The sequence below is a fragment of the Cucumis melo genome, chromosome 7, assembly GCF_025177605.1.
Source record: "Cucumis melo cultivar AY chromosome 7, USDA_Cmelo_AY_1.0, whole genome shotgun sequence".
NCBI classification, from domain to species: Eukaryota; Viridiplantae; Streptophyta; class Magnoliopsida; order Cucurbitales; family Cucurbitaceae; genus Cucumis; species Cucumis melo.
In genome coordinates, this window is record NC_066863.1 from 4,095,328 (window position 1) to 4,111,810 (window position 16,483).

Below are 16,483 nucleotides of genomic sequence, written 5' to 3' on the forward strand. Positions count from 1 at the left end.
ACTTAAGGTTTGAATTTTACCGTGCTCTTCATTTTCACTCAGTACACTTTTAATCAAAGATTCTTGAATGGGAATTTCTTCTGCTTTTCCTTCATGTGGGTCATGTACAACAAAATTGGTTAATTTAACTTCCTTATCATTCTTTAAATCTTCAACCAAAGTCTTAGAACGATCTAAAATTTTTAAGTCACTGGACGCAAAATGTAGATGGACACTGTCATTATCTTTTTTTATTATGCCAGTCTTTAATAAGTTGTTAGAACTGCAAGACTTTAGTTTTTTTCAAGCATCAGATATCACTTGAGTCAAGTAAATGGGTTTAACATTCAAAACAACCATGCTTCAATGTTTAAGTTATGAAAGAACGCTTTGAGGGATTTCAGAATGAAAGGACATGTTATTGTCTGCCACTCATTGAAGAGTTCTATCATGTGCCAAAGGCTCTGCAGATATCCCAATAGCTTCTTTCATCTTACTTCCATTGTAAGGCACCGAGAGATCGAGATAGACCAATTCAAGATCAACATGTCATTCAAAAGATGTCAAGGCCAAAGAATTTTTATGAGCTAAGAAGTCTCTTGGAACTACTGGTTTACACTCAGAGGTTTGTTTCCAACCTGGTTGGTTGATGTAAACCTTTTCAAAAGTTGATGAGAAAAGAATAAAATTTTGTGTGGGATGAGACTTGCCTGAATGTCTTCGATAACATAAAGAAATAATTGCTCAATCCTCCAGTATTGGGAACTTCTATAGCTGGCAAGTTGTGGATATTGTCTATGTGTCACAAAAGATAACAAAGGGACAAGCATTGACAAACTCTTTTAGCAAATCACACAATCCCAATATCCGATTAAAAATTATATGAGGACTTGTCACATAATGAAGTTTTCTTCACATAAATCATTAAGCCTTGGACCATGTACTTCCATAGTGCAGTCATCTACTTTTTATGGTACAACACGAAGAAGTAGCACAGGGGCAGACATCGTTCTCATCTCTCCTAAAAAACATATGTTGCCTTATAGTTTCATACCTGCTAAACTATACTCGAACAATATGGTTGAATATCAGGCTCTGATAATTGACCTTCAAATGGCATTGGAGATTGGAATGTCATTCATAGAAATCTATGACGATTCAAAGTTGATAATTAGTTAACTTCTCCAGTATGATGTGAAGCATTAAGACTTGAAGTTGTGCTTCACTTATGCACAATGATTGATGGAAAAGTTCAACAACTTAATACTGGAGCATGTCCCTAAAGTAGAAAATAAGAGGACGGACGCATTGGCAACCATGGGTTATGCCACTGATCGAGTCCGAATGTGAGAAAATGAACATGACATCAGTCCATTTGATTGACGTAGAAGATTGATGTCAACCCATTATAGATTATCTCGAACATGAAAAGCTTCAAATAGACTCCCGTTATAAAACTGAGGTATGAAGAATAGTCACTTAGTTCATTTATCACAAGGGAACTTTATATCGTTGCTCTCTTTAAGGGCTCTTTCTTTGATGTCTTGAAAAGGAAAAGTCGATAAAAGCTATAGCTAAGGCACATTCAAACGTCTATAGGATACATCAATATAGACCAAATCTTCAGTTTCAGTTGAGAAGAATGGGCTACTGTTGGCCTAAGATGGTTCGAGATTCAATGGATTGTGCACAGAAGTGTGAAGCTTGTCAATACCATGTAAACTTCGTACACCAACCTCCAGAGCCTCTGCATGCAACTGTGGGCTCCTGACCTTTCGAGGCTTGGGGGCTTGATCTGGTTGGTCCCATTACACTAAAGTCATTAGTAGGACATTTCTATATCTTTGTAACAACAGACTATTTCTCAAGGTGGATTAAGGCCATTGCTCTGAGAAAAGCCAAGAAGGAGAATGTAATAGATTTTATTCAAACTCACATCATCTATCGGTTCAATATTTCCCACCAAATCATGACGAATAATGGAAGGCAATTCTTAAATAGCCTGATAGACAAATTATGTGACAAATTTAAGTTCAAGCAGTACAAGACATCTACGTATAACAAAGCTGCAAATAAGTTAGCAAAAGCATTCAACAAAATATTGTGCAACCTTTTGAAGAAGATTGTCTCCAAGTCAAAGAGAGATGGGCAAGAAAAGACTGGTGAAGTATTATGGGCTTATCGAAGCACTCATCGCACTTTATGGGGGTTACAACATATTCGCTTGTTTACGGTGTGGAAGTCGTCCTCCCCCTAAAGAGATCATAAATTCCATCACTAAGAATGATAATGCAAGAAGGGTAGAATATTGAAAACAATGTCAAGTTATTCTTTCAAGAGTTAGAAACACTTGATAAAAAGCGATTAAAAGCTCAACAGTCATTAGATTGTTACCAGGCACGAATGTCCAAAGCTTTCGACGAGCATGTTAAATATCGTTTCTTCCAGGTTGGCAATCTAATACTTGTTGTAAGAAGATCAATGATCATGACAAGGAATAAAAAAAATAAGTTCACACCTAAATTGAATGTAGCAATAAAGTGCAAAGTTGGAATCTGGTAAATTGAAAAGTTTCTTTCTAATGTCTTTTTACACTTTTTTATTGATTAAATTTCCAAAAATGAAATATGTATATAAAAATTTAAATATTAAATTTTTTATTAGTCATAGTTTTAATATTCTTAAAATTTTAGACTCGTTTCTTAACTATTCAATTACCTATTTTTACGCACGCATTTTATTTACTTCCATCGTTATTTAAAAATTTCATTGAAATTAATATACTTTTAATCCTTTTTCCAATTTTAACTTTGATAAGTCCTTGAGAAATGTTTAATAAATGTAAATAAAAATAAATTGTTGTATTTGATTTTTTAATAAAAAAGTTGTTTTGGTTACTAATTGAACCTTGAATTACAAATTTTAAAGTTTATTGCCAATGTTACATATTTTTTTAAATATCTGGTACGACATTTTAGATATACAAATCGAGATTTTAGTTTTTAAAAGTTCAAAAGCTATATATGACACATAAAATTTTAACTTTGTATAAGTTGGATCCCCCAATATAAAATTCTAGATACGTCATTATTCATGTGTCAGTAATTTATATGTTTGCTTTGAAGATATTATACGATTTGAAACCTAAAATTTAATTTATATGAACTCTTTTCTGTACATGAAATCCTCGATCCACCACAGCAAGTAGTGCAACGTTTGAGAATCTCTCAACACTCCTATAGAGTCGCCCTAAGCCTCTTCAATCCCTTACGCAGTTATTGAACACATCAATATGTGGGTTGCTAATGTATCAGTGAAAGTTTAATACGGTAATTAAGAGGTGACTAGTGAACTTATCGATCGAGCTGCTGACACCCGGATTGGGCCAACTTAATCATTCACTTTGTTGGGCCTCAAATGAGCCCAATTGGGTTGAAGAGGATAGACGAGCTCCAATCTCAAGCCTTTTTTTCTTTGTCGTCTTATTTTTTTTCCTATATTTTTACCTTCTTTAAATCAAATAATAATCGTTGATAGCAAAATTTAGACAAAAATTTCTACGTTAACTTAAAGACGGCTTGCAAAACAAATAAGAAAAAATAACATCGGCATTGTATCTTCCACAAAAATTTTGACGTACAAGTTGGTTTATTGCAAAGGGTCAAAGCAAGCTAAAAGTAAGGAGAGTGATCTATTTTGAGTGACGCTTATAGCTTTAATTTTTAGTGGGGTCAATCTAAGCTCGAAATCTAAATGAAATTATGAAATACAGTTTTAATCTGACCAATGGAACCTTAAACCACAATCCTCGAAAAGTGGCTCTTTGAGATGAGAAGGGGTTGCATCGACCTCTTTGGGCCCAATCCCTTTTTATTTTTCATGGGTCATTTTCCTTCTTTAACCTATTTCCACGATTCTCACGTTCTTCTAGTCCTCATATAATAATCATCCTTTTAATTTTATTCTTAATCGATTCGCTATCCACAACTTGTAATTATTGGATTAAAATGAACTAATAACAATAATAAATATCTAAATCACAATACTCATTTCTTAAATCTTAAATATAATACGACTTTTCCTACGTAATTATGAGTTTAAAAAACCATACACTCAAGTATAAGGTGTTGTGAGTCCTAATCATATTAGGAAAAAAAAAAACATATAAAAACTTTAAAAAGTTGTACGAAAAAATATCAAATAATTTCGTTTGTTTGTAAAGTTGAAATTAAAAATCTCAATTTGGTGGACCATTCATATGGACAATGACTAGATGAGTATGTATTTTGTCAGATACATAACAAATGTATAAATTAATTCATTTCATTATTATTATTATTATTATTATTATGAATATACATATAAAAACTTTATTTCATTTAATTATTATTTTTGGTATAACAGAAAATATTAACTTTATTATTATTATTATTATTATTATTATTATTATTTAATTTATTAGTGGAAGCCAAAAACAAAGGCCAAATTGGAGAACGACTATTCATTGGATGGCCATTTAATTTTATCCCATGTGTGTAAAGCCTGTGCTTTAAATTCACTCATCAATCAATTTTGACTGTCTCTTACTTTAACACCTTAGTTCAAATTTGTCGCAATAATAAATTATCAATCTTGTGTGCTTAACTTTAGCTTCCAATAAAGACATCAACTCCAATACATTATTTGGAATCTCTTTGTGCATGTTCTACTCTACCTACAAAATAGAACAGCGTGTAAATAGAATTAGAAAATGACTAATTTTGCATGCCAAGTATTTGTTGATATTTTCTCGGGAGAAATGAAAGCTTGCTTTGTAGATAAAAACAAACATTGATTTATATGTGATAATGTCATTGAAATAAGGGGATTCGAACCTTCCACTACTATGATGAAGGATTTTGTAAATTACCATTGAGCTAAGTCTTACATGTTTTTAACGTGATTGGAGGATGTCGTAAAGATATGTTTTCTATTTTATTTCTAATAATTTTAGTTTTATTTGTGTTTTTTTTTTTTAAGAATACTTTTAATTCTAATAATTTTAATTATATTAACCTATTGCATGATTTTGGTTTGATGGAGATTGGTGGAGTAAACATTATTATACAACTAATTAGAGATAGCAACATTAGAATTGTACACTTGTCTTTAAATATTAGAGAAACATGTTTTCTCTAAAAAATATTAGAGAATAACCATGATAATGCTGGAAATCAATGAAACATTTTTTAATCAATTTGAGTTAGGAATTAGTTCAAGTTTCAGTTTGATGTATTAGTTAGAGAATATACCTTTCTTTGTTTATTTATTTGATTTTATATCTTTTTATTTTGGAGAGTTGTGGTTGGAACAACTACAATCGAAAATGTAACGATAGTGGAAGAATCAAAATTCTAGAACACGTACACAACAACAGAAACATAAATTAGAAAACAACAACTATAAATAGAGCCAGCAAAATAGAGAATTATAAGAGAAAGTTGAATCACTGATCGCACTCTCTTTTAGACATTCCACGAATTTTGTCCAATGTACAATTAGTTTAGAATTTGCCATCACATACGTCTCTAGGATATAAAATAGCCTAGATCTTGCATGTCTCGATCAAATTTGCATTAGAAGCTGATCGGAATACTAACACCTTTGTGATTGCACTCGGTAAATGGGACAAAGAAGACATAATGAAAAGTGGAAGAAGATCGAAAAAACATAAGAAGTGTATTGTTTTTGCACACTCAATTTGAACAGTAGGGAGTCCTTTTATAGGGACTAGTTACAAAAATAATTCACGTAAAATAACTTAAATAGTTCAACGATCGTAAACATATGAATCGTAAAAAAATCAATAAATAAAGAATAATTTCGAAAATGAAAAAAGTCTAGAGGCCCAACGTGTAAAATACCAAAAATGCCTCGTTAACAAAGTCGTAATATATTTGGTAATGCGATTTGATACACGATCGTTTAGATTTGAATATTGTTTGGTACACAATCGTTTAGATTTTTTTTTTTCAAAATTTGGTACATGATATTTAGATTTGGCTACACCAAATCGCAACTAAAAAAAAAAGAATACGATAAAAAAATTGGAAGAAAAAAGATGGAAAGGACAAATCTGAAATATTTAAAAAATAATTAACTTTACGAGTTTTGTTACCGACATCATAAATAATTTACTAATTTTTTATATTTAAGAAAGTTGTTTAAATAAAATATATGTTAGACTATAACTATTAACAAATGAAAAAGATGATTTCACCATTTAATTAAAAAAATTAATTAAAGAAAATATTATTATTTTATTTCTCACTTTACAACACCACCTCCGCTCCACATCGTATAGAAAGATTGTCACATTCAATTTATTAAATAATGTATTCAGTTCTTACCTACGTCCTTTGTTCCAACCAAATCTTACCAAGAATTCAAACATTGTTAAGTCATAATTAAAAACATCTTTGAGTAATTAATAAAAAACCAAAATTAAAAAGGTTGATTAACTAATGAGTCCGTTCATTTGAAAAAAAAAAAAAAAAAAAAGTGTTAACAATCCACAAGTAAAATTAATTAAGAATATCAACAATCCTTGGAGCCATTAATGAAAACAACAAAAGTCATAATTTAGAACTTTGAGAAATTGTCATAATCAAAACAAAATTTTATTTCCCAAAATTTATATTAAATAAATTCCCAACTAATACACCTATTTATATATTTATTTTGGTACTCCAATCATTGGTCCAAATCAGATTCTCGTTTATTTATTACACAATATATCTCCCAATATTCATCTATTTATTTTTAATTATAATCCTAAATTATTTATCTTATCTCTATTTCACCAATCATTACGTAGATAATTATTGATATTTTTTTTAGAAATAAGCCTTCCCCATATTACACAATGAAAAGAAAATTCAAAATTCGATGAGATTTTGTTTTTTAATACATACAAGATCAGATTTTCAAACTAGACAAAATTCTTGTACTAATTAAAAATAATAATTTTATTACTAATCCTTATTTTATTTAATCTTTTTAATTGTTTTTTTTTTAATTTCTTTTTAAATTAAACAACAATACGTATTTTAAAGGCTTTTAGTTGTCATGGGTGACGTACTATTTTTTATTTTTTGAATTACTGAAAGTATGTACTTTTCTTCTTTGTTGAAAGTAGTGGAAAGCAAAATAACAATGGCATGCTTTGAAATATTATAATACGCAAACAAAATTGGTTTTCTTTCTTTTAGAAAACAAAAAACTTCATACACCATCCCTACTCGTTGCTCCAAAGTCACGCGGCTTTAATTTTGGAGATCATATGATTGAGTAATCTAAAATGACGATATACCTTTGAGCATATGTGATCTCTTTGTTTATTTATATCATTTTCTAGACTTTAAATATTGTATTCTAGTAACTTAGAATCAACTCTAAGATGTTTAAAAATATGAAATTTACAATGAAAATCAATTAAAGGCAATACAAGCAATGTCTTGCAACATATTTTCTATGTGTTGCTGCAAAAGATCTTTTGCTGACAAAAATTATTCGTATTACTACAATTTTTTTGTTAAATATTTTTTTTTGTATAATTCTCATAGGAAAATGTAAGTGTTCTTTTTGTTCAACTAAATTTTAAAAGAGATCGAAGAAATCTGTACAAAAAACAGAAGTTGGAGAGGATAGTTAGGATTGTATTGGTTAACACTTTGTTTTTTTTAGCTATGTTTGTCTTTTTGTTGCATTTTTTATATCATACTAACTAGTACAACAAATATCTTTTTGGTCATTTCCAATCTAACTAAAATGTCGATCAAGTATAACTCAAATTATTCTCTACACGGAGGGTTTGAGCTCAAAGCTTCACAATTAAAAACACTTCTTTTAATCAATAGCGCTTAAATAAAAGAATAAGAAATAAAACATGATATTGAATATTTGGTTGTTATCGTTATTTGAATATAATGTAAGTGAGGTATTTATAATAAAAGTTTAAATCTATAAAATTTAATACTTAGATTTTAACTTCTCTTTCTAAATGGACTTTTGATACAAACATAACAACACTACAAAACAATACTACGAACAAAAATTAAAAGTTTATAATAGAGACAAAAAGAAAACACGAACAAATCGAAAAACTATGCTAAAGACAAAGATTTAAAGGTTACGGTGATATTATGCATTCCAATAATTCAAGAGCCTACATGATAAAATTAAAAATTAACGATCTATTAGATAATTTTGGAGTTCATAAACACATTTTAAGATATATTAAATAATTTTAGAGTTAAAAGACATCCTAAAAAGTATTAAATTTTAACTAAGAATAAAAATATTCAAATGTAACTCACATGTGTTTAATTTAACTTTTCAATCGTTTGGTTTTAGAAAGAAAGTGATTTTGAAATAGCTTTCGAAATATTTTAAATTTTATTTTTAAATAATTAAATTTTTTATTAGTTAATTCCGATCAGGTCCAAATTACTTCAAAACCAAAAAAATTATAAATTCTCAAACAAATTTCATTAATTAAAGAAAAGAAGATTAGAAACAAAACAAAAATTACATAAAATGGTGTCATCGTACAGAAACGACGGAAACGCCAAAGGCAATGGTTTCTTAAATTGAATAAATAAATATTAATAATAATAGAAGAATAAAAAAAATTGACATTTAGACCCATTTGAACTATTTTTAAATATTGCAAAAAGTTAAAACTATTTATAAATATATATATAAAAAATTATTTTATTAAAATTTTGTTGCTATATGTGAAAATAGTTTTGATTTTTATTAAAATACTAGACACAAATAATATCACAATTAGAAAAAAAAAAAAAAAAAATCAAACACGTCTAGATAGCTTGTACATAGAACTCAATAGTCCAATGTAACAAACAATAATACACGTTATTATCTATTAATCTAACTTATATACAACAATAATTTTTCTTCGATTATTATGTAAAATTTGTCGCACGTTAAAAAATGAAATAAGTCATAACTTTCATAACAATTAATGCTTTTTATGTTCTATCTTAAATAAATTTTTGTGAATAAAGTAAGATAATTGATTGATCTACCAAATAAGAAAAATGGTTTAAGTGAAAATTAATATTAAATGGAGAAAAAAACAACAATGTCGAGAAATCATACTACCATAAAAATTATATTAAATTATTAATTAATTAATTCAAGTGAAAATCAATACTATGGTCGGAAGAAAATAAATTTGATACAATATCTAACGTTAATGTCTATAAATATCAAATATAACCATAGACATCATTATATATATTTAACAAATCCTAGGTTTAAAAAAAAATACAATTACTACTATTTTAAATATTGTATTGGAAACATCTATATATCTTCTGTCAAAGTGTATACATATATATTTTATAATTGAAAAAAAAAAAGAATAATTATACAAATAAAACAAGAATGGCATTAATGCTTTAGTAAAGTGATTAATAATTTAATCACTTGAGGACAGTTAATAGTTTTCATGAACAACACTCTATTTAGTTTTTTAAAGAGACTATGTCCAAACAACGATAGCATAAATGTTTAGATGTTAATAAGAATAATTATAGTAAACGATAAAAAAAACGGTTGAAATTTTGTTATATTTAAAAGTTACTTTATTATATGTTACATTTTGTTATTTTTTTTTAATATTTTATCAATTTTGTATGGGATGGTAGAAATTTCAACTCACCCTTTACTTTATGGTAGTGAATATGTGAAAAATGTGAATAGAAATTTAATCCTATGATCAGTATAAATGATATGGATATAGTATATTTGTATATTATATAAATTTGGTTGTTACTTTATTAGTAACAAAGTTTTAGTAACCACATGCATGTGCGTGGCAAAAAACAAATATCATTTAATTCTAGAGATCATGGTTTGGTTTGGTTTGGCATTAAGTGCTATTTCTTATTGGTTTTCATTTGATTAATGATTTAATCAACATCTTAGGTTAAGTAACACCATATTTGAACAAGGATTGAAAGTGCAACTCCATTCACATCTAAATTTTTATTTAATTTTTTTAAAAACACCTAGAGTACTTCTTTTAAAATTATTTTGAAAATATTACTTTTTTTTTTCTTTTGATTCTCAAATTTTTAAGATTAGGTACGTTTTGTTATTGAGTATTTAAAATGGATATTTTCATTATCTGAATTCTAGAAAATAAGTTTAAGTAGTATGATCTTCCTCCGAATATAATCATTAAAAAAAAATAACTGACTTGTATAGCATTATGCATACTCCATCTGTCGTTTTTTTTTTTAAACTAAAAGCGATATTACTATGTAACATGACATATAAATTGTTTGCCGATTTCCATTTGTGTTTAGTATGTCAACGTGAAGTTATCTTACTTAATTGATTAAATTCGACAACGGTTTGAACCTCATTTTCATATGTTGATTTTCTTTGAGGATTAGCATTTTAATTAAATATTGTTTTATTTGAGTTCTTTTAAGAAAAACATAAACAATGTCTTTATTAGAAAAAGAAAAAAAAAAGGAAAGTTTTTGTTACGCTTTTCTTTACTTTGAGGTAATAATTTACCCTTTTGATTTTTATGATAATAATTTAAATTTACTTCATTTGACTAATACTTAATTTCATATATTTGAATCTTTAAAGAAACCATTTTTATCATGTAATTACATCATATAAATTTTGAAACCTAGTTCTAATATAATAAAATGAAAAACTATTAAAATGAATGATAATTATCGTTAATGCTATAAAATAAAATTAAAGATCTATCAACAAATAGATCTAGATATATATATGCTATAGTTCAAATGATCTAGATACAAGCTATAGATTAGAACTTCAAAATCTTCCACCTCTTCTTCATGTTGTTTAACCAAAAATAAATGTCATAGGTATATTTAATGCAACTAAGACATTATAGCCTTAGGATTTGGAAGTCCACATGTAGGTCACCTATTTGATTGTCTAATGGGATGTAAAGGTAATTTGTGGTTCAATCCCAAAATGACAAAATTTATATAGCATTTAATACCATACATCTATACTCTATGTATAGTTGGAAACAAATAGAATTGAAAAAAAAAAAAAAAAAGAAGAAGAATGTACTATATATATATTGATAGTATTTGCAAATATAACATAATAATAATAATAATAATAATAATAATAATATTAATATCATTATAAATAGATATAATCTTCCATCCACAAATCAAGAAAGCAAGAGGTTTGATGTTTTACCATAAAAATTTGAGATATAATAAAAAAGTTTGAAAAAGAAAGGTTGTTTTTTTTTTTTTTTTTTTTTAATAACAAAGGGTGGCAGAAAGAGAAAAGAAAAAGGCGTCAATGTCATAGCCTTCCAAGTTCCAACTGCCACAATCAGGTCCTCTGATAGGCCCATCCAAAAATTTATACTTTCCCATCATTCATCATCACGTTTCCCATAAAACCTTTTTTCCCCCCATCCCCCTTTCCTTTTTCTAGTAATTTCCAACACTTTTCCTCTCCTTGGAAGTCCCAATTCTCTTTACTCACTTTCCTCTCCTGTCCATTTGTTTTTTGCATGTGGGCTTCATTTGAATTCCCAGAAAAATCAAGTAGATCTACCTGCGCTTAAATCAACATAAATCCACCCATACTAACTTAAAAAATCAAATTGATTTGAGGGATGGAGGTTAAAAATATTCTGGTAGGGGTCAGTTTTGTTAAAGTAAAAGGCAAAAGCCAAAAATTAATATTATAGCCTTTTTATTCCTTCTCTCAACAACCAAAATAATTATTATTTATACCCACTCTTATTTATTTCTTTTTTTCTCACAACTTCCAAAAATAATTACAACTCTCTTTCTCTTTATTTGTCACAACTTCCAAAAGTTATTATTACCTTACACACACTCTCTTCCATTTGCTTCCAACTTTCAGTATAATTATATTTTTTTTCCCTCTTTTACTTTCTCCGCTTCTTCAATTTCTTTCTTTCTTTTTTTTTTTTTTTTTCAGGATTCTCTCGTTCTTATTTTTTTTCCTTCATCTTCTTCTCATTTCTTTTTTATTGCACTTACAAAATGGATTAAATCGACGTGCAGTTGGACGACCGGTGGCAGCAACCACACGCAAACTGATGAACATCGACCGTCGGAAACCGATATGTCGGTGATGGACGCCTGTTTTTGCCTATAACCGAGGATACCCGATCGGATCACCCTTAGTGAATGGGAAGAATATTGAATGGAAGAGCCCTTTTGGAGAGGCTACAGAAATAGAGCTTATAATAATGGTGGGTTTAGTTGTAGTGGGTGTTACGGGAAAGTGAAAAGGAATTCGAATAGGAATCAACAGTCGATTAAAGCTGGAAGAAGGGTATTTCAAGGGATTGAGCCTGGATCCTCAATCGAATCATCGTCGTCGTCATCTTCAACGGCGGTATCGGAGTCGGGTTATAAACTTCAGTCATACAGGGGAAGAAGATGAAGACGATGGCGAAGCAAACCTTCAGTATTTATATACGACTTTAGACGACTCACGTGAAACTAAGAAGCGTTCTTATTTTCCTCCGGTGTCGGATTCATCTCTCGTTGGGTGGAGCTTTCGAGATGAAGGAAAAATGGGGGAGTTCAGTAATCAACGCCCGGCGAAATCAGCAAAACCGGGAGTAAGAACCTGTGGTGATGGAGGTGGGAGTGAAATCGTGGAGGTTCAAGGAGGCCGCATTGTTCGTTCGATTGGAAGAAAAGATCGTCACAGTAAAGTTTGCACGGCGAAAGGACCGAGGGATCGTCGTGTTAGACTCTCCGCCCACACTGCCATCGAGTTTTACGACGTGCAGGACCGCCTTGGCTATGACCGGCCTAGTAAGGCCGTCGACTGGCTTATCAAGAAGGCTAAACCCGCCATAGACAAGCTTCGAGAGCTTCCCGGATGGAATCCAAATGTTTTGGATATGAGCACCCAAAAATTGACAAAGCAGGCAGAGAAGAAGAGCGAAAATAAAATTCCAGTTTCTATTCACCCGTCGGAGGAAAGTGCCACTAGAATCAGTAATCGAAGAGCGAATTTTGTGGTCGGTGACGGCGGAATTTCGGAATGTACTATGCAAAATTTGCAGAATATTTCGACAGAGGATAACCATAATAGCGACAACTCCAACTTTCTTCCACCATCTTTCGATTCGGATTCGATTGTCGATACCTTCAAATCGTTTTTACCGGTGACTCCGACGGCAGCGGCAGAGACACCGTCGTCTATTTTTGAGTTTGACACGTTCCCTCCGGATTTACTTTCCAGAACAAGTAGCCGAACGCAAGATCTTCGGCTCTCCTTGCAGTCTCTTCACGGCCCAACATCGAAGCTTGAATCCGAACAAACACAGCAAAACGACAATCTCTATTTCTCTGGAACAACACCATTAGGTTGCTTCGACGGATGGTCGGAGCAGCAACCCTCACCGACCATGGAAATCAGTCGATTTCAGAGGATATTGAATTGGAGCACAGTGAGTGCAGATCATAGTGGAGGCGGAGACGGCAAAGCTGGAGGTGTGGATGGAGAATTCTTATACAACTCGCAACCAACAAGCTCGAGTTTTCCTCCGCCATCGCCGCCGTTGCCAATTCTGCAACCGCTATTTGGAGAAAACCAGTTGGTTTCTCAGAGGGGACCCCTTCAGTCCAGTTACACGCCCTCGATTCGCGCTTGGATAGACCCGTCAATCGCCTTCATGGATAATCAGCAGCAGCTAATTCCACCGTCGATCTACCAATCTTCTTTTCCGGGTCTTGGATTCGCCACCGGCGGATTCTCCAGGTTTCTAATTCCGACGCGAATCCCGGGTGAAGAGGAACATGATGGTATTTCTGAAAAGCCATCCTCTGCTTCCTCCAACTCCCGCCATTGAATCTGCTTAAACAGCTGCTTAAATCTCTCCCTATTTTGTAAGTAACTACGTTATATTAAGTAGCCGGTTTATTCACTTCCAAGTTTAGTTCTAACACCATTTATTTAACTGTAAATTCTTTATTCGCAGGACTTGTTCATCGTTAACTAATAAAGTCAGTGAATAAGCTGCTTTCCCATTGATGGCTTGTTTGCAGGGAGCAGAATTTGTGTCACTTTCTCAATGGCTTTTACTGTGGGAAGAAGAATCCTAAAACTATATCATCAGGTTTCTTCATTCCCCAGTTATCTCCTTTTCTGTTTATGTTTTGGGTTTTCTTTTTCCTGTTTGAAAGCTTGCCTATATCTATCTCCATTTCAGAGCTTTCTATGCTATGGAGTAGTATCTGTTTTTGTTTCAGCGTGTATTTAATTTAATGGTGTATTTTAATGGCAAAGACACTGCATCTATCTAATCTTGCACAACATCTTAGTCTTCATTGTAATAATGGAAAATCCACTGCCTTTTCATTGATTCTCTCCTATTTGGTTTGTTCTTATTGTTATGGGAAACTTGAATTTGATTACAAAGTTTTTGTGTCTTTAAAGCTTTGATATTTAGTATTATATATAAAAGGCTATAAGTGCTCTCAAACTAGGAAGTTTTCCCCAAATGAATGCCCTCCTCCTTTTAGTGCCATTCTTAGGAAAAATTATTCAAAGTTGCTACATATGACTGCTTTCTAATAACCGTTGGATGTACATTTGAAAAATTGCATACCCTTAATAACCATTAGATGATACAAAACTGTTAGCTTTGTTGTGGTGGTCTCTTTGAATAATTTCTTCATTCTTGACCTATTTTATGAAATGCCAGTTTGAACTATCGAAACATGAAAATCTAGGTTTTTTAAAGAGTTTCAACCGATCCTCATCCAATCCAAACTTTCTTCATACCAGACAATTTCAAAGGCTTCAACTTCCCCAAAAGTGGTAGATTTGGGATTTCTTTGACCATGTTCTTACAAGCTGTGAGAATTTGTTGTGAACAATTTCTTCTCTAACTATCGAAATACTATAAGAAACTGAGGAATGTTAACATTAGCCAATATCACTTTTGAGACGGTGGGGAACATTAGAAATGAGGATATGAGTAACTTCTTGTAGAAAGAGTTAGATATACAGTAAAAATTAGAAGATGTATGCCATTAATATGGTGTTTATGGCCATTCTGACCACTGCCTTTCTTTTTCTCTTATGTGCTTTTCTTACTGAATTTGTGTCCTGTCAAAGATAATGGCATAGCATTTACTCATATGATGTCTACAGTACTTGATCTGTGCTAATTTTAGAAGATAGCAGTATTTATTGTGCTAAAGTTGATTCCTATTTTATAAGTTTGTTGCCATCTTTGATAGCATTTTTTAGCCCAACGAAAATTCACATCTCTTACCTCATGATTAAGAGTATTACTTTTTATAGTTTGTGCTATGCTCGTGGTGATTATTCAAGAAATACCCTAAATTGATGAAATTATTTTTATGTGTTTAAATTTCAAATCTCAACTTAATTCTATTAGTTATGGTGATCGTACATTATTTTGAGAGTTAGAGATTTGAACTTTGAATTTTATTTTTGAATTGTAATACAATACACTTGACACAATCGAACTAACTCCAATCTTTAAAGTCTAATTCTAAAATCATTTTCAAACTTGGTAAAAGGATTTGAATTTAGACATAAATTATAATTACAAGTCAATAAACTCAAATTAGTTCGAGTTTATTAGTGCAAGTTTTGAATCAGCAACCTTGATATTGATATTGTTTGTTGTTTATTTCACTTCCCTTTTTTGAACATTAAAAAAATAGATAAGATTTAATTTTATGTAAATGTAACGATAATAGTAAAATCTAGGCTGATTTAAAAATAGATAAGATTCAATTTAATATAAATGAAATGATAATAGTAAAATCTACGCTGATTTAGGTTGCCTTACTTGAATTAATTTTTTCAGATTACTATAAAAGTCGTATGATACTCACTTCATTATCACCATGGTTTTTATTTACAAATTATTTTATAAATACGTAAAAAAAAGATTAAAAAAATTCAAGTCATTCATGATGGTTTAGGAAATGACTTATGAATATACCTTCCCACTATATTTTAATAGTTTTCGAGACCAATGCTTTAAACCTTGAGACCTTAAATATGTTTATTAATCTAATACAAAAAAAAAAAAAGAAGTTTAATTTTCATAAATGCTACGAATATATTTAGTTTCGGTAACAAAATAAAAAAACTCCTCAAACTTCTTTTTCTTCAGCTTCTCTTTAAGTCTAACGCTCGTGATTAAGCTCCCTCTTCTGGACTTCCCTCGCCTCCTCTTCCTCTTTGCTCATTGCTTGTGATTTAACTCCTCTTCTACACTTCTTTGCAACACCCAGTTAAGCTTCTAAAAATAGAAATTTATAAGACCCTTAAAATTGTTGAATTATATGACTAATACACACAACAATGGTCCCGGCGGGGCTCGAACCCGCGACCTTCGGCTCATAAGACCAACGCTCTAACCAACTGAGCTACGGGACCTTGACAT

The 16,483-nt window shown here is 30.7% G+C and overlaps 1 protein-coding gene and 1 non-coding gene across 5 annotated transcripts; one reads left to right on the top strand and one right to left on the bottom strand.

Moving 5' to 3' along the window:
• The first annotated feature begins 11,487 nt into the window (after positions 1–11,487).
• On the top strand, positions 11,488–14,424 carry LOC103501801 (transcription factor TCP4). Of its 4 annotated transcripts, none has more exons than XM_051087963.1 (3): positions 11,488–11,698; positions 12,096–13,940; positions 14,033–14,424. In XM_051087963.1, exon 2 carries the CDS (start codon positions 12,614–12,616, stop codon positions 13,901–13,903), a length of 1,290 nt encoding a protein of 429 aa, XP_050943920.1. In that variant the 5' UTR covers positions 11,488–11,698; positions 12,096–12,613; the 3' UTR covers positions 13,904–13,940; positions 14,033–14,424. The 4 variants fall into 4 exon arrangements, with proteins under 4 accessions (XP_050943920.1, XP_050943921.1, XP_050943919.1 ...); XM_051087964.1 differs by having other exon boundaries at positions 11,492–11,698; positions 14,100–14,424; XM_008465501.2 differs by lacking the exon at positions 11,488–11,698 and adding an exon at positions 11,780–11,930.
• Positions 14,425–16,402: 1,978 nt separating this feature from the next.
• TRNAI-UAU (transfer RNA isoleucine (anticodon UAU)) lies at positions 16,403–16,476 on the bottom strand. Its single transcript has one exon. It is a non-coding gene; the product is annotated as a tRNA-Ile (tRNA).
• Positions 16,477–16,483: the final 7 nt, after the last annotated feature.